Source organism: Mastomys coucha, unplaced genomic scaffold, assembly GCF_008632895.1.
Source record: "Mastomys coucha isolate ucsf_1 unplaced genomic scaffold, UCSF_Mcou_1 pScaffold22, whole genome shotgun sequence".
In the NCBI taxonomy this organism is placed as follows: Eukaryota; Metazoa; Chordata; class Mammalia; order Rodentia; family Muridae; genus Mastomys; species Mastomys coucha.
This window is the reverse complement of record NW_022196905.1, coordinates 116,460,799-116,486,683: the sequence shown is the minus strand read 5'-3', so window position 1 is coordinate 116,486,683 and position 25,885 is coordinate 116,460,799. Positions and strand designations below refer to the sequence as shown.

At 48.2% G+C, this 25,885-nt stretch overlaps 1 protein-coding gene across 4 annotated transcripts in view; it reads left to right on the top strand.

Annotated features, from left to right (window-relative positions):
- The window catches only part of Camkk2 (calcium/calmodulin dependent protein kinase kinase 2), a 50,329-nt gene that overhangs the window by 18,931 nt on the left and 5,513 nt on the right, over window positions 1–25,885 (top strand). For 2 of the 4 annotated variants that reach the window (XM_031337796.1, XM_031337793.1), the window contains exons 3-14: window positions 2,906–2,953; window positions 4,879–4,932; window positions 5,562–5,613; window positions 8,006–8,139; window positions 12,276–12,312; window positions 15,254–15,275; window positions 15,413–15,501; window positions 17,484–17,683; window positions 18,180–18,233; window positions 21,401–21,474; window positions 21,575–21,662; window positions 22,960–23,088. In XM_031337796.1, coding sequence (XP_031193656.1) covers window positions 2,906–2,953; window positions 4,879–4,932; window positions 5,562–5,613; window positions 8,006–8,139; window positions 12,276–12,312; window positions 15,254–15,275; window positions 15,413–15,501; window positions 17,484–17,683; window positions 18,180–18,233; window positions 21,401–21,474; window positions 21,575–21,662; window positions 22,960–23,088 — 981 coding nt within the window. The remainder of the gene's footprint in view (window positions 1–2,905; window positions 2,954–4,878; window positions 4,933–5,561; window positions 5,614–8,005; window positions 8,140–12,275; window positions 12,313–15,253; window positions 15,276–15,412; window positions 15,502–17,483; window positions 17,684–18,179; window positions 18,234–21,400; window positions 21,475–21,574; window positions 21,663–22,959; window positions 23,089–25,885) is intronic. The other 2 variants (XM_031337794.1, XM_031337795.1) reach the window with 2 other exon arrangements.

The following is a 25,885-nucleotide window of genomic DNA, read 5'->3' as shown; positions in this document are numbered from 1 at the left end:
GTGGGTATCAGTCCTTAGTTTAATGTGTGTGTGAGTGTGTTGTGGTGTGCATATATGTGTGTGTGTGTGTGTGAGTATGGGGTGTGTGTGTATGTGGTGTGTATGTATGTGTGAGATGTATGTGTGTGCATGTGTGTGAGATGTGAGTATGTGTATATGTGAGTGTGTTTCTGCATGTGTGTGGAGTGTGTGTATGTATGTGTGAGTGTGTATGCATATGTTTGAGGTGTGTGTATGTGTGCATGTGTGTGAGGTGTGCATGTGTGTGTGAGTGTATGTGTTGTTGAATGTGTTGTTGAAGGCCAGCTTCGACAGGTCAAGGGAAACGGAGGCAGGGGCATAGAGTCAGCAGTTGATCACTCAACATGCTTTCCTCTGAGAAAATAAAACTTGATCCATTGTGGTTGGCATTCCCTATGACCATCCAGAGACACTCTACTCTCTGAACTCTTTAAACTCTTGGGGGCCAGCCAGAAGGAAAAGAGAGAAAGGGGGTAAATCACACACACACACACACACACACACACACACGCACGCACGCACACGCACGCACACACGCAGGCACACACACACGCACGCACACACGCACATACACACACACACAAAGACTGAGTGGATGATGCAAGACAAGCTCCAATAACTTCACATATGCACACACACAACTGCATATACACATTTACACATTGAGTAGATGGAGCAAAGTTCCAACCAGGTTACATATATGCACATACATACATATTTGGTAGATGAAGCAAACTCCAACGAACAGGCTCCAACCATTTTGCGCACGCAAAATGTGTGTGTGTGTGTGCGTGCGCGCACGTGTGTGTAAACATTTCTCATCTCTTTCTCTCTGAGGTTTAACGTAACCCCAAAGCAATAATTCTTTTGTCATTGCTTATCAGTTTAAGCAAGCCAGCCTTTTCTCTGCTTAGCTGACGACAGTTTGTCTTTGTGTTTACCAAGACACAGATCATCATTTATCTTATGCCTTATTTTTGAAGTTATGTTCAGCTAAACTGGCTAATCATGTATACTCTATTCTTACACTCATAATACAATTATGAGTAATAGAATTTACTCTTTGTTCATAACCCTGTCTTTTCATGGTTATGACAAGGGATGTGGCTGCATCCCTAGACCACAAGGTCCAGGGACTCAGACCCAACCTAGAATGATTGCTTTCTCTGATCACTAACTTCTCTCTAGTACAGTGCTTGTCATGTGTAAAAGCTCACTGTCACGTGTCACTGTCACATGTAAAAGCTCACTGAGCTCCTTCTCTAATCCATGCAGCCGTTGCTTACCATTCTACAAGGAGGGGTACAAGATTAGAATCAAGAATCTAATCTTGATTCTAACTGTATTATATCTTTCTGTCAAAACAACTTAAACCATCTCCTTAAACTTTCTATCAACTACCCTAACTTCCTAAAAGTATTTAAATCAAATCAAGAATTCCATAAAATCATTAATTCATCTAAAGTATTTTTTTTAAAAGATTTATTTATTTATTCGCTGTGGCTATCTTCAGACACACCAGAAGAGGGCGTCATTACGGATGGTTGTGAGCCACCATGTGGTTGGATTCTAACTTAGGACCTTCAGAAGAGCAGTCAGTGCTTTTAATTGCTGAGCCATCTCTCCAGCCCTAAACTATTTTTTTTTTTTTTTTTTTGGTTTTTCAAGACAAGGTTTCTCTGTGTAGCCCTGGCTGTCCTGGTACTCATTCTGTAGACCAGGCTGGCCTCGAACTCAGAAATCGGCCTGCCTTTGCCTCCTAAGTACTGGGATTAAAGGCGTGCGCCACCACCTCCCAGCCTAAACTATTATTTTTATGAAAGTTCATTGTCATGTTGATCTGCAGGCAAATTGCCCAGTAGAGCGGGCTGTGGTCAGGAAGTCATCACACCAGGTTATAGGCAGCGAGATCTTCCCATGATAATCATACCAAGCCAGATATAGGAGGACCATAGCAATGAGAAACACGAGAAGGCACAGCAGCAGCAAGAAGCTATCCTGGGACAAAACCCCTGGGGCGTGCCTCTCTGAGGTACACCTGTCATCGCAGCCGAGCAAAACGCTGGGCTATCTCTAAGAAGCTACTTGCCCATTGCAGCTGCTCCTGTATGTCATCTGCCAATGTGTGTGTGAGTGAGTGTGCATGCACACCTGTGTGTATTTGAGTGTGTGTGTGTGTGTGTGTGTGTGTGTGTGTTGTGAATTGTTGGCTTCAGCTCAGGCAGTTTGCTTTTGAGACAGGGTCTCGTGTAGCCTAGACTGACTTCAAGCTCACCTTGTAGCTGAGGATGATTTTGAATGGCTGATCTTCCTGCCTCACCTCCTGTCTCTCTTTCTCAGAACTTCAGCTGTGTAACTCTGGGTGGGCTGAAGCTGCAGCTTAGTGGTAAAGTGTCTATCGAGCATGCATAAGACCCCGAGTGTGATCCCTAGTGCTCATCCCCCCATAATAATAAAAATAGTATATATGCTCTTTGTATGTTGGTGTGTGTGTGTACGGGGGCACATATGTATGAATGCGTGTGGAGACCAGAGATCAGCCTGTCGTGAGGTTACAGATACAAGCCATCTTGTTTTTATAAAATAGTTTCTCACGGAGACCTAGAGTTTGTTGATCAGGCTGGCTGCCCAGTTCTGTCCTAGGGATCCTCCAGTCTCTGCCTTCCCACTGCTGGGATTGCAGGTGTATGTCCTTCTACCTGCCTCTTTGTGTAGGGTCCCAGGATCATACCAGGTCCTCTTGCTTGTGTGGCAAGCACCTGAGCCATCTTCCCAATATGAACCCTCTTTTGGCGGGGAGAGCATGGAAGTTGGGATGCTCCTTGATGTCGCAGCCATTATTTTGGTGAGATTCGTCTCATCTGTGCCCCTCCTTGCTTTCCAGGACTGTGTGCAGCTGAATCAGTATACCCTGAAGGATGAAATCGGAAAGGTAAATGTCCCAGGAGCTCTGCCACCTTTGTACCTGACACCCTGGAGGGCATCAGTAGAGCTGGGAAGAGAGGGACCTTGGAGGCAAGGCTAGTGGGATGAAAGGGTTTTGTCATTAATAGTTGTGTGTGTGTGTGTGTGTGTAGGTAAAGGTTTATGACAGATGTCTTTTCTCAGTATCCTTCCACCTTATTCTTGGCGACATGGTCTCTCACTGAACCCAAAGCTCAGAGATTCTGCAAGACTAGCTGGCTACCCAGGAATTCTGTTATTGCCTACCCCACCCAGCACTGAGATTATAGGTGGGCACTACCACACATGGCTTTTTATGTTGGTGCTAGGGATTTGAAGTCCTATCTTTATGCTTGTGTGGCCAGCATTTTACCTAATGAGCCAACCCTTCTTTAAAAAATACCTTTTGAGACAGGGTCTCACTGTGTAGTCCAGGACTCACTCTGCAGACCAGGACGGCCTCAGACTCACCGAGATCTACCTGCTTCTGCCTTCCAAGAGCTGGGACTGAAAGTGTGCAGTGCCATGCCTAACCTTTTTTATTTATAATGTTAAAATTAGATGGGTTTCTGCAGTTCAGAAAACTTTTGGAGAATTTCTATATTGCCATGGTGATAGTCCCCATCCCATTAATGGGGCTCCCCTTGCCTTATCTGTTTTTGTTAGTATCATTGAGGGGCTAAAAGATCAAATGCTAACAAGATAAGTTAGTAGAATCACTGGCCTAAGTATGCTAAGTATAAAACCTTAAGGAGTGGGGAGGAGTGAAGCTAACTGGTAAGCTATGGAGCGAGGCCCCATGAGTGAAGCCATTTAGGCATGAGACTTGAGTGTTGTTGCAGGTTATTTGAACACAAGAACCCAGAGATTGTGTTATTTACTGAAAAAATGTTTTTCTAGTTGTGGTGTGGCTCAGCAGTTAATATACACCTTTAATCCCTCTGGCTGGAATACAGACATACCCTTAGCACACACCTTTAATCCCAAACAATGAAAGCAAAGTTGTGTAGAATGAAGCACCCGTGTTTGAAAGTGATGTCTAATTGAATGGCAGACAAAGTGATGAATCAGAGAAAGATTTGCTAGAATAGGATATGCCCAACTCTCTTGACAAGAGAGGAAAGGGAAGCATTGAGGGGCAATGCAGAGAGAAGCGGGCAGTTGTACAGAGACAGGTTGAAGAGAGAACAAGCTAGACAGAGGTGAAGACAGAAAGAGCCAGAAAAGATGGCTAGAGTTAGTTTAAGGCCAAGCAGAGCAATTCAGTGAGAGGCTGAGAGAGAAGCCAGACTGAATCAGTCTGCTTGAAGAGGTGTTTGAGCCTGAACAGCTGAGTTGGCCAGGCCACAAGAGCTCAGAAAGAGCTAGAAAGGGTGAGCTTATTCAACAGCAAGTCTCAGAGGCTGAAAACGTTCTAGGCCTAGAGAAGAGGCCTGAAGCTTCCAGGACTAGGCCTAGGTTAGCACATGGAGGCAATAGCCTCAGAGACAATATTTACGTTAGGCGTATAAAAGTTACTTTTAGGAGCAAGCAGGGCCATCCTGAGTTCAGTTCCCAGCAGCCACATGATGGCTCACGGCCATCTGAACAGCTACAGTGTACTCATACACATAAATAAATAAATCTTTCAAAAAAAGAGTTACTTTTATAGGGTGGAGTGAGGAAGCCTGTGGTAAACTGCTTGTATGGAAATAAAGTCTGTGGCAGATTTTCCAGGTTTTTCAACCCTGGGTTTTTATATTCGTTCTTCTCATTTAAATGTTAGCAGCTAATTTAGATTATAAAAATGGGAAGTCTAACAGAATGCAGTCTCAGAGTACATTGGCCCCTGAGCTACAGTCTGTATCCTGGCAGAGTCCTCATCTCATAGAGCATGACTTCTGACGAGTGCATCCCATGTGTCTCTTTATCCAGGGCTCCTATGGTGTTGTCAAGCTGGCCTACAATGAAAATGACAATACTTACTACGTGAGTACCCCCATCGCATCTAAAGAAAAGCCTCTTTCCCAGCACTCAGCTCCTAGCACTCAGTTCCCAGCACTCAGCTCCGATCGAGGTTTGGGTATTTGTGCTCCCATCCTACTCTTAGATTGTTTTGGAGGAAGCGACGCCCCCATTTTACAGATGGCCTAGTGTCTTTTATACCATTGCTCTGAGCTGCCCTTCCTACCTCTTCCACAGTCCCCAAACAAGGCAATAGGTGGACATAGTGCTCTTGTGGCTGAGGCTCTGGATCCAGCGCAGTGTAGGTCCAAACCTTCCACATGAACTAACAGCATGACTTTAGGCAGGCAGCCATCATAGCCTTCCTTGGCCCGTTGCTCTGGCCCTGGTTCTGGCTGACCCAGTGGCACAAGTCCTAAGCTCAGTGGTTCCCAGCTGGGTCTGCTGACAAGGCACCTCAGAAGTACTCTAGGGATGGCACTGGCACAACTCCAGGCGTCTTTTCTTCACACAGCCCAGTAGCAGCTTGCTCCTGCTGGCGATAGGAGGCTCTCACTACCTTGTCCTGAGGTGCCAAGGGCCTGGGAGCTCCGTGAGAGACTTGGAGAGGAGAGAACCTAGTCACCACCCTCCTTTCTTCTGTTCTTCTGCAGGCCATGAAAGTGCTGTCCAAAAAGAAGCTGATCCGACAGGCCGGCTTTCCACGTGAGTGTTGTGGGCCTTCGTTCTAATGTGTGGGGACAGAGTCAGGTGTATGTGATGTCTAGCAGAGGGACTCTGGGAAGACACCGCACCCCACATGGGGCTTCCCCCAAGAGTACTCAGCTTCTTGCTGTGGGTCCTAATTTGTTTTTATTTAAGAGTTTAAAAGCGGAGTTTGAGGGCTGGAGAGATGGCTCAGCAGTAAAGGCACTAGCCCTAAGACTCATGACCTGAGTTTGATTCCTAGACCCCATAAAGGTAAGACACAGCCCATTCCTGCAAATTGTCCTTTGACCTTTACATGCCAGAATAAATAAACAATCAAAAAGCTGAACATAAAGTTACCAGTGTCTTTGTTTCTTTTCCTGGTGTCCTGATCAAAGACTGACAAAACCAATTTAAGAATGGAATCTTTTGCTTTGGCACCTACCTGGGACCTCAGAGAGGAGGTGAGGCAGCTGGTTACATTGTATCCATAGTCAGGAAGCAGAGAGGAATGAATGCTAGTGTTTAGCACCCTTCTCTGCTTATGTACTCCAGGATTCCCAGCTAGGGAATGGCGCCACCCACGGTGGGCAAGTCTTCTCACCTCAATTAGTGCAACAAAGGCAATCCTTCCGAGGCCATCTCTCGTGGATTCTAGATTCTTTCTAGTTACCAATATTAATTGTCACCACTTAGGACCCAGCAACTTCTCTCTAGTATCCAAGAGAATGAGAAATACACAAAGCTTATCTGTGCATGTGGCTAGCAGTACTATTCACAGTATCTGTCCAGCAGGAACAATTCTAGTGGCCTAATGAGTAAGGAAAATGTGTACGCATCTGGTGGATTAATATGCAGCCATCAAAGGGTAATAATTTTTGCTTTTTTTTTTTTTTTTTGGTTTTTCGAGACAGGGTTTCTCTGTGTAGCCCTGGCTGTCCTGGAACTCACTCTGTAGACCAGGCTGGCCTCAAGCTCAGAAATCCACCTGCCTCTGCCTCCCAAGTGCTGGGATTAAAGGTGTGTGCCACCACTGCCCGGCTGAGATGCACTTCTTTAGTCTCAGCACTTGGCAAGCAGAAGCAGGTGGGTCTGTGAGTTCAAGGCCAGCTTGGTCTACATAGTAATCTCCAGGGTAGCAGCAACACTTACCTCAAATATAAGATAATAATGGGGGTAGGGAGTGGGGAGGGGGCTGGGGAGATAGCTCAATGGATAAAGTGCTTGCTGTGTATGTGAGACGGTGGAGTTTGGATTCCCAGAACCCAGTTATTCACTGGTGATGGTACACATAAAGCCAGGCTGCAGGCGGGTGTGGCAGCCACCTGTAATCCCAGCCACCACATGTCAGTCTGGTCCTCACTTTTGTTTTTGAGTCTAACTAATCTGGGCTAGCCTCAGACCTTTTGCTCCCTCCTGCTCAGCTTCCTGACAGATGACTGGTGTGCTCCTCCGGTCTCCCACGGTCACTTCTCAAGCCGAGGCGTGTGTCAACTCCTTTCCTTGCACACCCCTTTCAATCGCTGCATCTGCCCATTTTCCTTGCCCAGGCTTGGTCACAGCTGCGTTCTGCCCTGCCGATCCTGCCTACTGGCATCCTCACCCTGGATGTGTGCTGTAACCGTTTTGACGGTTGGTCCTCACATTCTCACAACATTTCGACTGAGTAACGCATGCTCCATCCTGGCACAGTCAGCTCGTTTTTCTCATTGACTTTTTTTTTTTCTCTCTCTCCTTGGCTTTCTGGTGTACCTATACCATTTCTGTGCATGGAGGAGAGGGATAATAATGTTTGTGTCTATTTTATCCAGTGGGAAAACTCAGCCCCAAAGGGAAGTGATTGATTTACATGCAGTTTTCTTTGCTTTTTTTTGTTTGTTTGGTTTGGTTTGGTTCATTGTGTATAGTTTTTCTTTTCTTTTCCTTTTGAGACAGCATCTCGTGTACCTCAGACTGTCCTTCTACTGGTCTTGTAGTCAAGGGTGACCTTGAACTTCTGATCTTCCTGCCTCTACCTCCCAAGTACCAAGAGTTTAGAGGTGCATCATAACACCTTGTTTTATGCAGCGCTGGGATCCATCCCGGGACTTTGTGTGTGCTGGGCAAGCAATCTACCTGCAGAACTACATCCCAGCCGCTTCCCTGGGGTGCTGAGGGAGTTGAGCCGGGCCGGACCAGTATCCTCAGTGAGCTTCTGTCACTTTGGGTTGGGTGTGTGACAGGAGAGAAGGGGCTTTACAGGATGGACAGGAGGCCTGGGGAGTCCCGCCTCCCTGACTTTCAGTAGCAGGGGAATTGTCAAGAGAAGGTTGTGTGAGGCTCCTGGACATCCTTTGCCCTTCGGTTGGCCCATTAGCAGATGCCCTCTGCAGAAGAAGGTCTCTGCCCTAATGCCTTGTGCTTCCTGCAGGTCGCCCTCCACCTCGAGGAGCTCGTCCCGCTCCAGGGGGCTGCATCCAGCCCAGGGGCCCCATCGAGCAGGTGTACCAGGAAATTGCCATCCTCAAGAAGCTGGATCACCCCAACGTGGTGAAGCTAGTGGAGGTGAGGAGGGAGGGAGGGCAGGGCTGATGGTCTAGCCCCAGATTTGATAATATCTAGACCTTTCATTGCTAGGATCACTGCCTCACATACTATCGCTTCCTCAAGACTGCCATTCACCCCCATTCTACAGATGCAAAAGTTAAGGCTGAGAGCTCTGAGTCTTGCCCTTTACCTATGTCTTTCTCTTTGAAGTTGGTTGTTTTTCTACTATACATGCAGGTAGTTGGAGGACAGAAGTAGCTGCACATACAAATAAGTCCTGTGAGATAACTCAGTGGACAAAGGTACTTGGCTCCTGCCCAATGATCTGAGTTTGATCCTCAGAACCCACATAAAAGTGTAGTGCATATAAGCACACAAGAAAACAATAACAACAACTTAAAAACCCCAGACAATAGTGCTGGGTATAGTAGCACTCCCAGCACTCAGAAGGCTGAGGGAGTCGGCCTAGTAGGTAGATATGAGTTCCAGGCCAGCCAGGGCTACATAGCAAGAGCTTGCCTCAAAAACAACAAACAAATCAGAAAGAAAGCATGACTGTGCACCAGTGAGCCCTCGTTTATAAACTATAAACAGGGGAGGAGCTGGGTTCAGTCCGCACTATATTTAGCCAGCCTTTGCTTCAGTTTAGTGATTCTCATGTTTTTTTTTTTTTTTTTGTCTCAAGATGACTTGATGTGCTTTAAACATTCTGGAAAACTTCATGTTCGCTTTTAGTCATTGTAACAAATACTTAGAAAAACAACTTAATACAAAGAAAGATTGATCTCGTCCCAAGGCTGTTTGCAGATGGTGTTCAGCTGGTTTCATTGTGTCGAGTCTGAGGCTAAGCAGAACAGTGGTAGCCAGGGAAGGGGGTGGGGGCAGTGCAAAAGGCACATGCCTTTGAGTTTACTAAGTTCTGCCACTACCCTGGACTAACAGTATACCAGCTGGGGACTGGGCCTTCCAAGCTTTAGCCTGTAGGGAACACATCATTTCTAACCTCTACAAAGCTCATTCTGCTACTGTTCACATTGGTTACATTTATTCCTGTGTATCCCATTAGACTCTCAACCAGCACTAGAAACATCTGTAATGCCAGTGCTCAAGGTGAGAGAAGAAATTCAGATGGTCAAGGTCAGCCTGGGTTCCAAGCCGTCCTGTCTCAACAAACAAGCAAACCCCCAAATCAAAACTATAAATTGACCGAATTTTAAATTCTTTGTCAGCTGGGCGGTGGTGGTGCACGCCTTTAATCCCAGCACTTGGGAGGCAGAGGCAGGCGAATTTCTGAGTTCGAGGCCAGCCTGGTCTACAGAGAGAGAGTTCTAGGACAGCCAGGGCTACACAGAGAAACCGTGTCTCAAAAAAAAAAAAAAAAACCCAAAAATAAAAAACAAACAAAAATCTTTGTTAATTAATTGAAAAACAGTAACCCTATTATACATGATTAAGGGTAATATATGTTTATGAAAAGCAACTTTGCGTTTATAGGTGAACGCACATGTACACACATACTTGTGGAGAACAGAAACCAGTCTTGGGTGTCATTCCTCAGGAAGTACCGTCCTTTTTTGAGACAGGGTCTCTTACTGAGCTCACCAAGTAGGCTAGGCTAGGCTGTCTGTCCAGCAAGCCCCAGGGATCTGTCTGTCTGTCTCCTCAGAACTGGGATTATAACCATGTGCCACCAGGCTTCACTTTTTAAAAGAGATTTATTATTTAACTTTTAATCATGTCTATATGATGGGGTATGTGCATACTGATCCCAGAGACATCAGATCCCCTAGAACTGGAGTCACAGTTGGTTGTGAGCTGTGTGATGTGGATGCTGGCAATTGAGCTCTGGCATGTGCTTTTCCCCACCCCCACTGTGGAGGTGGGGTTTCCCTGAGTAGCCCTTGCTGTCCTGGAACTCACTCTGTAGACCAGGCTGGCCTCCAACTCACAGACCCACCTGCCTCTGCCTCTCTCTCTCTGCCTTTCTACCTCTCTCTCTCTGCCTCCCTGCCTCTCTCTCTGCCTCCCCGCCTCTCTCTCTGCCTCTCTGCCTCCCTGCCTCTCTCTCAGCCTCTCTGCCTCTGCCTCTGCTGGGATAAAAGGCATAAACTATCACTGCCTGGCTCAGGTACATGCTTTTCACCCCTGAGCCAACTCTCTAGCCCTCACCAAGTTTTCTTTACATGGACTCTGGGAATACTTTACCACTTTACTGACTGAGTCGGCTATCCCTAGTGCAGGAAAAAAGGGGGGGGGATGTATTTTTATACATTGTGGCTGCTGCTATTATTGATATTCTTCTTTGTTAATGTTGACTTACTAAAAGGCATCTAGACTCTCTCTCTGCTTTGGCCTTCTGCCTGCGGTGACACTGTCTGTCTATCTTGTGCCTTCTGGACAGTGGATGCTAGTAGAGAAGCAGAGTGAGAAAGGCCAGTGTTGTCTTAGTCTGAAAGTGAAAAAATAGCCGGGCGGTGGTGGCGCACACCTTTAATCCCAGCACTTGGGAGGTAGAGACAGGCGGATTTCTGAGTTCAAGGCCAGCCTGGTCTACAGAGCGAGTTCCAGGACAGCCAGGGCTACACAGAGAAACCCTGTCTCGAAAAACAAAAACAAAAACAAAAAGTGAAAATAGTTTTCATCTGATAGACCCCCTGAGGGGGTGACAAGGGTACTCCACAGGGGCTTCAGATCCAATCTGGGCACCGCTGGTCGAGGTTGTCACCTGCCTGGTAAAGGACTGTGATGACCATCTGAATGGGGCAGGGCAGACTTTGTGGCCCTAATAATCTTTGAAGTGGCCTTAGCTATTTCCTGGCTAGCAGACACAGCAGAGGACATAGCAAAGGGAGGAGCCACGTGTGTAAGGGTCCTGAGCCTCTGTGGAGAACGTATCCTTCCCTTTGAGGGATGAGAGGCCATTGTTACTCCTTGCCTGGAGACTCTACGTGGGTCCTGGGTCTAACTTGTCCTCACAGGAGGGCTCAGAGTTCCAGATGGAGTGCCTGGGTGTGCCTGCAGCCTTGTGCATCTGTGGGTGATGTGGAAGAGACTGGAGGTCTAGTCTAGCTGGGAGTCCTGCATCTCTCTCTCTCCCCAAAAGACAGGGAGTAGCTGTAAGCGGTTACCTTTTGTCCTAATGCCATACTGTGTTCCTGATCTCAATCCCTATGCTGGAGTCGGCCATCTTCGCGGGAGCCCCAGGGAACATGGTCTGAGGTAGCACTGAGTTCTACTGGGATCTTATTTCTCCCCGGTACCCCGTGCATCTGACCCAACTCAGCAAGACCACACAACCATTCTATATACATCTGTGTTTCTTGGGTACCTACTGTGTGCCTAGACAGTATTGGACATCACCAAGATAGTCAAGGTGGAGAGAGGCAGGAGCAGGCATGGAGGGATGTCCTAGGGTTGGGAGGAATGGGTCCACTTCTTGAATTCTTTTTTTTTTTTAAAGATTTATTTATTTATTTTATGTGTATGAGTGCACTGTAGCTGTACAGATGGTTGTGAGCCATCATGAGGCTGCTGGGAATTGAAGTCAGGACCACTGCTCACTCTGGCCCCTCTTGATCTGGCCCAAGGTTTTATTTATTATTATATGTAAATATACTGTAGCTGACTTCAGACACACCAGAAGAGGGTGTCAGATCTCATTACGGGTGGTTCTGAGCCACCATGTGGTTGCTGGGATTTGAACTCAGGACCTTCTGAAGAGCAGTCAGTGCTCTTACCCGCTGAGCCATCTCTCCGGTCCCACTTCTTGAATTCAAGTAGGGTTTGAACATGGGTTTCTAGGAGATGGGGTGGATTGGCATCTAGGTGTGGGGTGTTTCTGGGGAGGATTTACTCCTCCCTGCTCTTCTTCTCTTCGTGTGTTCCAGATACTGAGGACTGGCCTGGGCCTGAGGATAGGTGCACTTGGCTATCATACTCTGGCAATTTCTGTCTTCTGTCTTGACTGTGAAAAGGGTGGGAAGTACTCCCCCCTGTGAGTAGGAAATGCTCCCTCCTGAGGGTGGGAAGTAACCCCCCCTCGTGAGTGGGAAGTGCTCCCACCGTGGGCACAAACTATCAAACACCCCTACTTCCTCTTGCTCACATTTGTTCTTTCTCTCTTTGCTCATGTCCCTGGGTGGCTGTGCCATCAGGTCCTGGATGACCCTAATGAGGACCATCTATATATGGGTAAGATTGCTTCCCTCCATTCACCCTGAAGTAGCTGCATTTGCCAATGCCTCGGTGTCCTCTCTGGATCTCTATAGCCCTGGAACCACCAAGGACAGACCCCTCTTTCCTGGCCCAGCTGTACCCCTTGGGAGCTTACACATCTGGTTTAAAGCAGGGCATAGGAAGGAGTTCTTGCTGGGACTTTGAACATCTCAATCTCTTATGTGTTCATTTGCAGCTCTTTATTGAGCACCTGTTGTATACTCAGAACTGTTCTAGGCACTGAGGGTAGCATGATCAGAAAGAGGAGAGACCTTTATAGCTGCTATCCTAGACAGGAAAGAGAGCGTTGATAATTAAATAAATGAGAAATTTAGGTATTTTAAGGGTAATTAATTAGGGTGCTGTCAGAGAGAGTAGACAGGCCATCTCACATAGGAGATGAGCACCTGACACTTGAATGTCAAAGATTTAGCCATGTTAATCTGGGCAGAGGAAGGAGCTGGTAGAAAAGCCCTGAGGCTTTAAGGACTTAAAAAATAAAAAGGTTGGTGCTAGAGAAGTAGGGAGAGGGGCCAGGAGTGAGAACAGTGAGTTTGGGAAGCTGTGTGGGGCATTTAAAGCCCAATGGGGTGCTCAGATGTGGGCCTAAATGCTGGAGGCTTCCCATGGAGATCTCTGGCCTGGCTTGGTGAAGGAGCCCTTGCGAAGGGAATCGAGTAAGCATGGACTGGGGCCATCTCTGCCATGTCTTCCAGGCTGCTCTCTGTCTCCATGCTGCCCTGCACTGAGTTGGGTCGGGCTGGGCTGACAGGCCAACTAGCCAGTGAGGAGTGTGGCACAGCTTCAGGCCCGGTTTTGGGAGAACAAATCTCTTCCCAAGTGCTACAGCTCTTAGAACAAAAGGCTCAGACCATGGAGTAGATCTTTCGTGTGCTTTACTTCCCTGGATAGGATATATATATATATATATATATATATGTATGTATGTATGTATGTATGTATGTATGTATGTATACACACATATATAGTTTTGGGGGTCATTCAGATTTCGCCAGCAGTTATCTCTCATTGGTTTGGGCTGAGAATCTTTATTTGCATGTAAGAGGGCTTGACCAATATTACACACCTCTCCTGCTGGGGCCGTTGTGGGGGGGTTGGGCTGAAATCTGAGCCATCGTCTCGGAGCTATCCTCAAACAAATCTCTTGTGAACAAATTTACTCTGCTCAGTGGGTGCTCCGGGGTTCTAAGGAGGCAGCTCCACTGGACCCAGGCTGTCAGAACAGCCACCGCCCCACACTCAGAGATCTGGATACAATTCTGAGACAAAAGCTCTGGTATGTCCTCACGTGGTGAGGACACCAGGGATGGTGGCACACGCCTTTAATCCCAGCCAGAGGCTGCATAGTGAGACCCTGTCTCAAAAAAGAAGGAAAAAAAAAAGTAAGTCAATTTAAAGAAAAACAGAAAAAAATATAGCTCAGTGGTAGCGTGCTTGCCTCAGATGTACAAGGTCTAGGTCCTGTCCCCAAGCTACTTGTGTGTATGTATGCGTGCGTGCGTGCGTGCGTGCGTGCGTGCGTGCGTGCGTGTGTGTGTGTGTGTGTGTGTGTGTGTGTGTGTGTGTGTCTGTGTCTGTGAGGTGAGTGTATGTGTGGTATCTGAGTGTGTGTGGTGTCTGTGTGTGTGTGGTATGTGAGTGAATGTGTGTGTGTGGTATGTGAGTGAATGTGTGTGTGTGGTATGTGAGTGAATGTGTGTGTGTGGTATGTGAGTGTGTATGGTGTCTGTGTGTGTGTGATATGTGAGTGTGTATGGTGTGTGTGGTATGTGAGTGTGTGTGGTGTCTGTGTGTGTGTGTGTGTGGTATGTGAGTGAATGTGTGTGTGGTATGTGTGTATGGTGTCTGTGTGTGTGTGGTGTCTGTGTGTGTGTGGTATATGAGTGTGTGGTGTCTGTGTGTGTGTGTGGTATGTGAATGTGTGGTGTCTGTGTGTGTGTGTGTGGTATGTGAGTATGTGTGGTGTCTGTGTGTGTGGTATGTGAGTGTGTGTGGTGTCTGTATGTGGGGGGTGGTGTGTGTATGTGTGTGTGGTATGTGAGTGTGTGTGGTGTCTGTGTGTGTGTGTGTGGTGTCTGTGTATGTGTGTGGTGTCTGTGTGTGTGTGTGTGTGGTGTCTGTGTCTGTGTATGTGTGTGTGTGGTATATGAGTGTGTATGGTGTATGTGTGTGTGTGGATATGTGGTATGTGTGTGTGGTGTCTGTGTCTGTGTGTGTGTATGTGTGGTGTGTGTGTGTGTGGTATCTGTGTGTCTCTGAGAGTATGTCTCTGAAAGTGTATGTGTGTGTGTGGTGTCTGTGTCTCTGAGAGAGTGTGTGTGTGTGTGTGTGTGTGTGTGTGTGTGGTGTCTGTGTCTCTGAGAGAGTGTGTGTGTGTGTGTGTGTGTGTGTGTGGTGTCTGTGTGTCTCTGAGAGTGTGTATGTGTGTTCCATTCCTGGGGCTCAAACCTGAAGCCTAATGTATGCCAACTGATATACACCAGCATTATATCATTGATCTATACCTCCAGCCATCCTTCCAGTTTTTGAGACAGCCACTCACTGAGTTGGCTAGGCTAGTCTTGAACTCACTGTATAGCTCCAGCTGGCTTTGAGTGTGTGTGTGTGTGTGTGTGTGGTATGTGAGCCTTAGCTTTCTGAATAGCAGGGATTACAGACCTGCCCCATCAGGTACAACTTTTCCTTGGCTATTTTGAGTACTAGAAATAAAATCCAGGTAGGGCTCTGGGACAGCAGGATGTCCTTTCCTCCTTGGTAACACTTGGTGACGCTGAACAGCTTGTGTCCAGCAGACTATGTGTCTCCTCCGTCCTCCCTGGTGGTGGGGTAGGTGAGGAGGAGAGAGGTGGATTCACAGTGTCTCCATATGACGGCTTCTTCCTTCTCTTCCCCACAGTGTTTGAATTGGTCAACCAAGGGTGAGTATTTGACTCCCAGGCCCAACGTTGGGCTTCTGCACTTGAAAACTGAGAAAGGGGAGCTGGGCTCTGAGGGAGAGTGGGCCAGGGCTAGCTGCATCTGGTTTCCCTTGTTTACATATGTGTCGCCCTTTCAGGCCTGTGATGGAAGTGCCCACCCTCAAGCCTCTGTCTGAAGACCAGGCCCGGTTCTACTTCCAGGATCTGATCAAAGGCATCGAGTACTGTAAGCCATGCCCTGGGGTTGGGGTGGGGTGGGGGGGCTGCTCCTCTGGGATAGTTGGCATCTCAGCCAGTGCGTAGGAATGGAGAGTATCTCACTGCCTGCTGGAGCAAAACAGGCGGGTGGGACACAGGCCTATGTGGGCCGCAGGAGGGGCTGGCCCTTGGCGGTAGGAGACCTCTCCGCTACAGAGACAAATGAAGACCGTTGGTGTCGTGTGGATGTGGGCTCCTGCATGTAGAACCCCAGAGGACAACCTCAGTGTCTTTTTTTCTATTTCCATCTATTTTTATGATGAGAATAACTTTTTGTTTTTAAAATTAGAGTCTTTTTTAAGATTTATTTTAAATATTTTATGTGTATGAATACACTGTAGCTGTACAGATGGCCGTGAGCCCTCTTGTGTGTGGCTGCTGGGAACTGAACTCAGGACCTCTGCCATAATTTGCTGCAGCTGTCTTCAGACGCACCAGAAGAGGGCGTCCGATCTCATTACGGGTGGTTGTGAGTCAGCATGTGGTTGCTGGGATCCGAACTCAGGACCTTCAGAAGAGCAGTCAGTGAGTGCTCTTACTGGCTGAGCCATCTCGCCAGCCCAACTTTTTTATTACTAGATTGTGGTAGACTACAGAGACAGTCTGTTTGGGTGTGGGGGTGGGGCAGTGTCTTTCATTGGCCTGGTGCTCACAAGCTGGCTTGCTAGCGAGGCCTCGTGATCCACTCATCTCCCCTTCCCCGTCACTTAGATGACATGTGCACACCATACTCAGCTGGTTTTATTTTTTGTTTTTGTTTTTTCTGTTTTTTTTTTTTCCTCCAAATGGGTGCTCGGGACCTAACTCAGATCTCATGCTTGTGAGCGCTCTACTGACTGAGCCATCTCCCTAGCCCACTAGCGACTTTTGAGAATCCAGCCCTTTCTATGAAGACCAGGTATAGGGAGGGCTCCATTTGCATAATCTTTCCCACACAGCTGCCAGGGATGGGGATCCTGCTAGCTTCCTGCCATCCTCATTAGTGAGATAGTCTCTCACCAGGGCTGCCATCAGCCTGCTGCTCCCAGCAGTTCTGTGGGACATTGTGACTTTTACCCCTGCCTATCATCACATGACATGGTTTTGTTTTTTTTTTTTCTTTTTCTTTTTTTTTTTTTTTTGAGACAAGGTTTCTCTGTGTAGCCGCCTTGGCTGTCCTGGAACTCACTCTGTAGACCAGGCTGGTCTCAAACTCAGAGGTCTGTCAGCCTCTGCCTCCCAAGTGCTGGGATTAAAGGTGTGTGCCACCATTGCCTCCCACCTTGGTTTTGACATTTAGTGGGGAGCAATGTGAAATCTGTAACACAGAGTTGAACCCTGAACCTTTGTTCTTTTTACCTCACTAAATTCTTCACCATTACCCTAGATTTGGTGCTTGGGACTTCCAGACCATATTATTGTATGATGCTTATATCCACTGAGTCCCTCCTACACTGGGGTTCATCCTTCGTCTGAACCTGCCCTGGCTTTGGTTGACTTGCTGTCCAAGATGAGTGTTAGCCATTGGTAAAGGAAGTTGTGTTTGACTCTAGGCTGTGACAGGCAGTTAAAAATTGCTATGGATGGTCGGTGTATTGAGAATGGTATAATATAAGGGTCCTTGTTGGTTTTTTGTTTTTTCTTTTTTTTTTGGTTTTTGGTTTTTTGAGACAGGGTTTCTCAGTATAGCCCTGGCTGTCCTGGAACTCACTCTGTAGACCAGGCTGGCCTCGAACTCAGAAATTCGCCTGCCTCTGCCTCCCAAAGGCTGGGATTAAAGGCGTGTGCCACCACTGCCCGGCGGTGTAAAGGTCCTTAAACACACTTTCCCCTTGTCTTTCATGGCGTTTGGGGAGGGCACCTGGGGCTTGAGGCACGGGGTATCAGGGACATGCTGGACTGCATGGCTAAGTGGGGATTTTCATGGGGTTTCCCTGCCCCCTCTCCTCCACTGGTCTCCTCTATATCTAGTACACTACCAGAAGATCATCCACCGCGACATCAAACCTTCCAACCTCCTGGTGGGGGAAGATGGCCACATCAAGATAGCTGACTTCGGTGTAAGCAATGAGTTCAAGGGCAGCGACGCCTTGCTGTCTAACACCGTGGGCACGCCTGCTTTCATGGCACCTGAGTCGCTCTCAGAGACCAGGAAGATCTTCTCCGGAAAGGTAGGTTTGGGTCTGCTGGGTTCTGCCTGTGTCAGCGTCCTTGGATTCTAAGTGGCAAAAATCCAATGCAAGAGATACATGTTTAGCAAGTCCACTGGGCCAGGTAGCTGGGGAATAGGAACAGTTAGACATGGGAACTCTCACAAGGACTGGTTTCTTTCCCAGCTCTGTCTCCGCTCTCCTGAGCTGGTTGCCCTACAATGGGTCAGGCACTAATACCTATGGGCTGCTTTCCATCAGGTAACCAGTGTCAGGGGCTTTGCTCACTGAACCGCAGCGGCTAAGAGACTCCGACTAACCAATATGGCTGTGGAGGGTTAGACTTTCACTGGCATGGCTGTGTGTCATGTCCCAAGCAGCAGAGCGAGGAAGCGGGTTTTGTTTCACCCCAAGAGTGTAGATGAAGAGAAGGTGGGTGAGCCAGGGAGGTTGGAGACTTAGTCATTGGACCTGCAAAGACAACTGTCCATCGCACTGAGCTTTCGTTTTCTTGCAGGCCTTGGATGTTTGGGCCATGGGTGTGACGCTGTACTGCTTTGTCTTTGGGCAGGTAAGAGGGTGGGGTGTGTCCTGTCCTCTGAGTGCTGAGTGGCTGGTTGCCTTGGCAAGGAGACAGTTCTCATTTGCAAATTATATCCCCACCGCTGAGTGAATAGATAAAAAACAGTCTTTGTAATATATCTCTCATCAGAGATATGTTCTCTGATGAATTGTGATGTTCTCATTTATACAGAAATGGTCGAAAGAGACAGAAGGATCAACAGAGACTATGGGGATTGTAGATACTTGATGAGTTTAGAGCAAATACACAGCAAATATACCACCTCTCTCTATTCCTGAGCCTGAGACAGACATCACTAATCAATCACTGCATTCTTTGTAGCTTTACTTAGTACTAGTTTGATGTTCTTTTCATCAAGGTTCCTAGCTACTGTTGCCAGGGATAGAATGGGAATGGGAATCATGGTTTGTAGAGCATTATTGACTTAGGGAGTGTTTTTGGTTTTGTTTGTTTTGATTTATCAAGACAGAGTTTCTCTGAGTTGCCTTGGCTCTCTTGGAATTCATTTTGTAGACCAGACTAACCTCAAACTCACAGAGATCCTCCTACCTCTGCCTCCCGAGTGCTGGTATTAAAAGTGTGTACCACCATGCTTGGCAAGGTACCTCTTTTAACTGTGAGCTCTTTTAACTGTGAGTTCAGTTTGATTTTTGCTCCTTCCCTTTTTGAGCTTGTGTACCTGTAGAAGAAAGCTTAAGAATTGTGTTTCAGAGCCTGGCATGGTAGCACACGCCTTTAATCCCAGTACTTGGGAAGCAGATATAGGTAGATCTTTTGAGTTTGAGGCCAGTCTGCTCTTCAGAGTTTCAGAATCACTAGGGGTAAAGAGAGAGACTCTGTCTGAAAGGAAGGGGAGAAAAGAAAGGTGGGAGAGGGAGGGAAGGAAAAATTTTAGCTTTTTTTTTTTTTAAAGATTTATTTATTTATTATATGTAAGTACACTGTAGCTATCTTCAGATACCCCAGAAGAGGGCGTCAGATCTCATTACGGATGGCTGTGAGCCACCATGTGGTTGCTGGGATTTGAACTCACGACCTTCAGTAGAGCAGTCGGTGCACTTAACCACTGAGCCATCTTTCTAGCCCCAGCTTTTTTTAAAAAAAAAAAAAAAAAAAAAAAAAAAGAAAGAAAGAAAGAAAGAAAAGCTATTTTCCAGGTTGGTAAGTTGGCGCAGTGGGGAAGAGCACCGACTGTTCTTCGGAAGGTCCTGAGTTCAAATCCCAGCAACCACATGGTGGCTCACAACCACCCGTATTGAGATCTGACGTCCTCTTCTGGTGTGTCTGAAGTCAGCTACAGTGTACTTACATATAATAAATAAAAATAAATCTTTAAAAAAAAAAGCTATTTTCCCCCAATATTTGTTTGGAATTTTTTTTCTTAGGGCTAGTAAGATGGGTCTAGCAGTTAAGAGCACTGGCTGCTCTTGCAGAAGACCCAGGTTGGTTCCCAGCATCTATATGGTTGTTCACAATGGGCTGAAACTTGAGTTCCAGGGTTTCTCACTCCCTCTGCTGGTCTCCCAGGGCCCTGCATGCAAGTGGCACTTATTTACATGCAGACACTCAGATAGATAGATAGATAGATAGATAGATAGATAGATAGATAGATAGATAGATATAGAGATATATAATAAAAAGTATACCTTTACAACAGTTTTCAGTTCAACATAAAGTTGAGCAAATTGTGGAGTGAAAACCCATGTCTTAGTGAGGGTTTCCGTTGCTATATAGAGACACCATGACCAAGGCAACTCTTTTTTTTTTTTTTTTTTTTTTTTTTTTTTTTTTTTTTGGTTTTTGGTTTTTTGAGACAGGGTTTCTCTGTGTAGCCCTGGCTGTCCTGGAACTCACTCTGTAGACCAGGCTGGCCTCGAACTCAGAAATCCACCTGTCTCTGCCAAGGCAACTCTTATAAGAGTAAACATTTAGCTGGGGCTGGCTTACAGTTTCAGAGGTTCAGTCGATTATCATCATAGCAGGAAACAGGGCAGAGTGCAGGAAGGCATGGTGCTGGAAGGGGTTGAAAGTTCTGCATCTTGATTAGAAGGCAACCAGGAGAGACTGACTCTTTGGCACCGGGCCCACCCCTAAAGTGATCACTTCCTCCAACAAGGCCACACCTCCTAATAGTGCCACTTCCTACGGGCCGAACGTATTCAAACCACTACACACCACAACCTGGCCACCTAGAATCTTCCATTATGTCATAGTATCCATATATCTATTTATCATCATTCCTACCTTCTCTCGGCTGTCAGTCAAACCCAGGGCCTCGTGCGTACTAAGCACGCTTTGTACTATTGAGCTGCACCTGAGCCCTGAGAGGTTAGACAAAACCAATTTGAATGTTCATTAGTGCAGTAGATCTTTCCTGTGCCAGGGACACTCTGAGAGAGTCAGCTAGGAAGGCCTGAGTTGGTGCAGTTGAGGTTACAGTGGAAAGGAGTTACCAGTTATGTCAGGGTTAGGTGTCCAGCTGGAGATGGTGTGGTTGGCAAGAATGAGGTAGGTCTGCTCTGCAGAAGCAGGTCCACTCATAGGTAGTTTTGGTCAGACATGATGGAGAGAACAAACCGCGCAGTTGATGATAGGGAGATCGTGCCAGGTAGAGCCATGAACTGGCTGTGTGGTCATAGAAAGTCTCTTATGGCTCCTGAGCCAGGCTAAACCCTCATGATCTCTCTCTCACACACACACACACACACACACACACTTTCTCTCACATATAAACACGTACATACTCAAAATCACACGCACATACACACACTCACCCCCCCAACTCATAATCACACATACGAACACACACTCACAATCTCACACACATACACCCATGTGCACACACAGCTTCTTTATGGCTCCCTGAGTAAGAGGGGTGGGGAAGAACATTCGCTTTTGTGTCCGTAGGAAATTGAAACTTTGAAGCAAAGCAGGTCAGTAGCCTGGTTGACGAGGGCTTGAAACTAGCTAGACATTTCCTAGTCCTCCACTGATTTGGGGGCGGAGTGAAGGGGAATGATTCCTGCCCCTTCCCCAGCCTGGGCCACTGCTGTTCATTTCTCTGCTGTGATCCCTGAGGAGTGACACAGCACAGATGGCCTCTGAAGGATACAGGTGGCAACCGCTGAGCACAACACTCCCTGGCCTCTCCACAGTGCCCTTTCATGGACGAACGAATCATGTGTTTGCACAGTAAGATCAAGAGTCAGGCCCTGGAGTTTCCCGACCAGTGAGTAGTGCCTCTCTGTCGATCACACCACCTTCTGATTCCTTAGTGGTCAGGTTTCTTGAGTTTTCTTTGACCTACCTTTGACTGTCGTCACCCCCAGGCCTGACATAGCTGAAGACTTGAAAGATCTGATCACCCGGATGTTGGACAAGAATCCAGAGTCCAGGATTGTGGTGCCTGAGATCAAGGTCTGTGGCTGCCGCTTGGCTAAGAAGGCTAGTTCTTGAGGCTGTGTCCTGGGCTTGGAAAACATTTGGCTCAGCCCTGTCCACAGCACCGCACCCTCCTGCATCACCGCCTTCCATGTCCTGGAGCCTCTGGGCTGCTGGGTGCTGCTGTGGGCAGGCAAGAGTGTTGCTCCTTATATCCACTGTGACGGGGGAATGGGACCTGTGACCAATCAGCTGGGCTACCTTCGCTTGCTCATTGGCTTGTGCTGATGGCGTCCGTCCCTCAAAGAGTGGTCTTAGGGCCTCTGTGTGCTCTATGCTCTGGGTTGTTGAACTTCAAGTCCTTTCGTGGCCCTGTGGAAGATGGTGGGCCAGTCCCTTGAGGAACTGCAGAGTCCGGGGGACATTAGTGGGCGGTTCAGCCTTTCCCTGCTGACTTCTATCAGCAGAGACCTCGCCCACCACCCTACACACCCCTGTCGATTCCAAGAACACACATCTGGCCCTTAAAAAAAAAAAAATCTCAAGATGGGGCTTGGGATGTCGCTCAGCTGATAGAACAGTTGGCTGGCATGCATGAAGCCCTGGGCTCTCGTCTCTAATACCATATAAACTGGGGGTTGTAATGCTTGCCTATAGTCACAGCGCAGGGGTGCATGCCTATAGTCACAGCGCAGGGGTGGAGGCAGGATCCGAAGTTTAAGGCTGTTCTTTGCTACGTAGTGAGTCAGAGGCCACTCTGAGATGTGTGAGACCGTGTCTTTAAAAAGAAAGAAATCTCAGGCGTGCTCCCGGGCTTCTGAGGTGCCTGGCTCACTTGAACTGCATGGGTGTCTTTAAGAGGGCCCAAAAATCACACAGATAAGGACTTGGGCCCCAGAGAAGGGGCCTGGGTCCCCTTATGAGTGTGTCCTTCCATCTGGACCTACCATGACTCTTCTGTGGACTGGGAAAACACATGTGCTTAGAGCAGAGCCTCTGTTGTTAGGGCGAGTGGGTGGGGATCAGTGGATGCTCCTAGGGCAGCAGAGCAAAGCTGATGTCAAATTCTGGTTGTTCCTTTTGTGACGTGGGGCCAGATGGAGAACTGTCTCTGCACACATCACAGCTCTGCGGCATCTCCCATTCTCTGTCTCTGCTTTTTCTCATCTCTTCCTGTCTCATTCACCCACCTCTACGTCTAGATCACTAGTTCTGCATGCCAGACCCCCAGGCCCTGACCTCTCCCTCCTGCATGCCATTGGCTCTGCTCCCTGGCAGGGCCTTGTGGGAACTAGCGACACCTGTCCCTTACCCCTCCTGTCATTCCTTGAAGCTGCACCCTTGGGTCACGAGGCACGGGGCCGAGCCATTGCCGTCGGAGGACGAGAACTGCACACTGGTCGAGGTGACCGAAGAGGAGGTCGAGAATTCAGTCAAACACATTCCCAGCCTGGCAACTGTGGTAAGGCGGGCAGGTCCACTGACCAAGAGCAGGAACTGAGAGAGCCCGGAGGCAGGGCTTAGAGAGGGCAGGGCTGGACAAGGCCAGATGCCTAGGAAGCAAGCAGATGTGGGCTCTGAGTCAGGCTTCTGTTGGGGGCTACACCTGACTCAGCCACTCATTGGGCTAGGTAACCCTGGAGGCTCCAATAGAGTTGGGCAGCCCCCTGCAGGCATCGAAATGCTCTTTAGAATTCCTGCTTTCAGAGCACATTGTGGGGAGGAGCCAGGAAGACAAGGACACGCAGGCTGGAGTCTAAGATGGGGTTCCCAGCTGGTGAGGTTTTCCATCTCCAGAGCAACTAGCTTGGCATGTCTCACATCTCCCATGTGGGAGGTTCTCAGGGCTAGGGTATCCCACCTCACACTGCAGAACGTTCTTCCCCATCTTGCGACACAGGGTTTTGCTGGGGAGTCACAGGGCTCCTTTTTGTGCCCTTGAATCTGGGTCCTTGCCCTGGGAAAAGGAAGCTCAGCAGTAAATAGTTGTCAAGCTTCACCCTCAGAGACCGTAGGAGCTACACCACTGCCAGCCCCTTAGGAGGGTTTCTGAAGAGAGATGGGAGGCCCCGGGGTTCAGGCTCTAAGCACCCATAGCCTCCTCAGAAGCCCAGATTATGCTTGGCCATCCTGAGCCCCAGCCCATGCCCCAGCCGCAGCCTCAGGCCCAGGAGACGAGCAGGCCCCAGGCTCCGCAAAGCTAACACTGGGGCTCAAAGGCCCATCTGAGAATCTGCAAGTTGGCCCCTGCTCTCTCTGCTTACCTGCTCTCTTGCTTATCCCACACTGACTCTTGTCTCCTTCAGGACTTGAGCTCCAGGGCTGGGCAGTCATCCATGTTTCTTCTTCTCCCACCTGGGGCTCTGCATGACCACACCCATTCACCCATCCTGCGCCTGTGGTGGGAGAGGAAGTAGGTCCAACCCCATGCCGCTGTGGGTGGGTCTGTTCCCAGGACACTCTTGAGGGAAAGCATCTGGCCTGGGGTCTGCAGTAGGTGTTTGTCCTTGGAAATGCTCCCTGAACCATTTGTGAGTGAGTCCTCAGGGAAGGGAATAGCCGCGAGCACAGCCGACATGTTCTCTGCCTCCCTTGGGCGGCAGATGGTCATGCCAAGGAGTACGTGTCTGGTACAATAGAAGGGCTGCAGGGACTGTCCCTGAGGCAGGGACACTAGGTCCTACCGTGGGTCAAAAGGGTCTTAAGGCTGGGCGGTAGTGGTGCACGCCTTTAATCCAAGCACTTGGGAAGCAGAGGCAGGTGGATTTCTGAATTCGAGGCCAGCCTGGTCTACAGAGTGAGTACCAGGACAGCCAGGGCTACACAGAGAAACCCTGTCTCGAAAAAACAAAAAAACAAAAAAACAACAACAACAAAAAAATGGGTCTTAAGAAGTGGGTAAAGGGACTGGAGAGAGGGCTTGGTGATTAAGAGCGCCCGCTGTTCTTCCAGAGGTCCCAGCTTTGTGTGTCAGTACCCACAGCTCACAGCTGTCTGTAACTTCACTTCCAGGGGGTCTGAAGCCTCTTTACACAGTCACCAGGATTGCAAGGGGTACACACACACACACATAGGCAGACCACTCAATCACATAATATAAAAGTTAGAAGAAAAGAAAAGAGAAACAGATGAACGCAGAAAGGCGGGGAGTCACCTGCTGAGCGGGGGTCAAAGTGACAGACAGCCGAACAAGAGGGAACAATACAGGCAGTGTCGAACAAGAAACTTCCAGAAAGCCCGTACTGCTGAAGGATCAGGAGAGGTTCCAAGAGCACAGGAAGAAACTGCAGGGTTGGGGTCTGGTGGGGAGGTCTGAGGTCTAGCCTTCTCTATGTACCTGTTACTCAGGAAACACTGAGTGCCTGTTACATGTCAGGCTTGAGATGACAAAGATGAGCTGGCACCAGATCTTGAGGCGCCAGCCAGCCTCATAGGAAAGATGGACCCTGAGTGCAACCTTCCCATGGGATCAGAGGCAGGAGGGGAGGCTGACAAAAAGGGGGGCCAGGGAGCAACACCGCCCAGAGCTAGGTCGCTGGTTCGTCCTGTCCCTGGAGCCCCTGGCACTTTGCTGTGCTGGGAGCCGGCATACTTCTCTGGGGGTGTGGCTTTTATTCTGCTCATTGGCATTTGGGACACTTACAGCACAATCATCATCTCCCTGCTAAGCTGTCTTCAGACCGACTTAAGAAACCTCAGTTCCTCATTCTCTCCCGCCCCTCATCGTAGGTGGCCACTGCCCCACTTTCTTCCTCTGTTGATCTGGGCCGGACGTTTGGTATCAATGGGATCCTGTACCGTGTGGCCTTTTGGGTCTGGCTTTTACTGGTGTCACATTTCCAAGCATCCACCTGAGTTGTGGTGATATTGGTGCCTCATTCCTTTGGTGACTGAGTACAGATACGCCACCATCTTTACACTTTCCAGCTGATGGACTTCTGAGTATTTCGACCTTTTTCTAAATCAGTGCTCTTTTTTTTCTTTTCATTTGAATATTTTTAGAGTTCTAGTTATTTGTGTGCGCATGTGTGATTGCATATGGATGAACATTCATGCACACGTGGAGACCAGGACAGGGCATTCAGGTCCCTTGGAGCTGCCACACAAACCCAACAACCTGGGTTCAGATCCCCATGTGAAAAGTCAAAGGAATCTTAGAACACCCTTACTAGGAGATGTGAGACAGATAGGAGGATCATCTGGAAATGCCCTTGCCAGCTAACCTGGCATACACAGCAATGGAAAGCTAGAGAGACCCT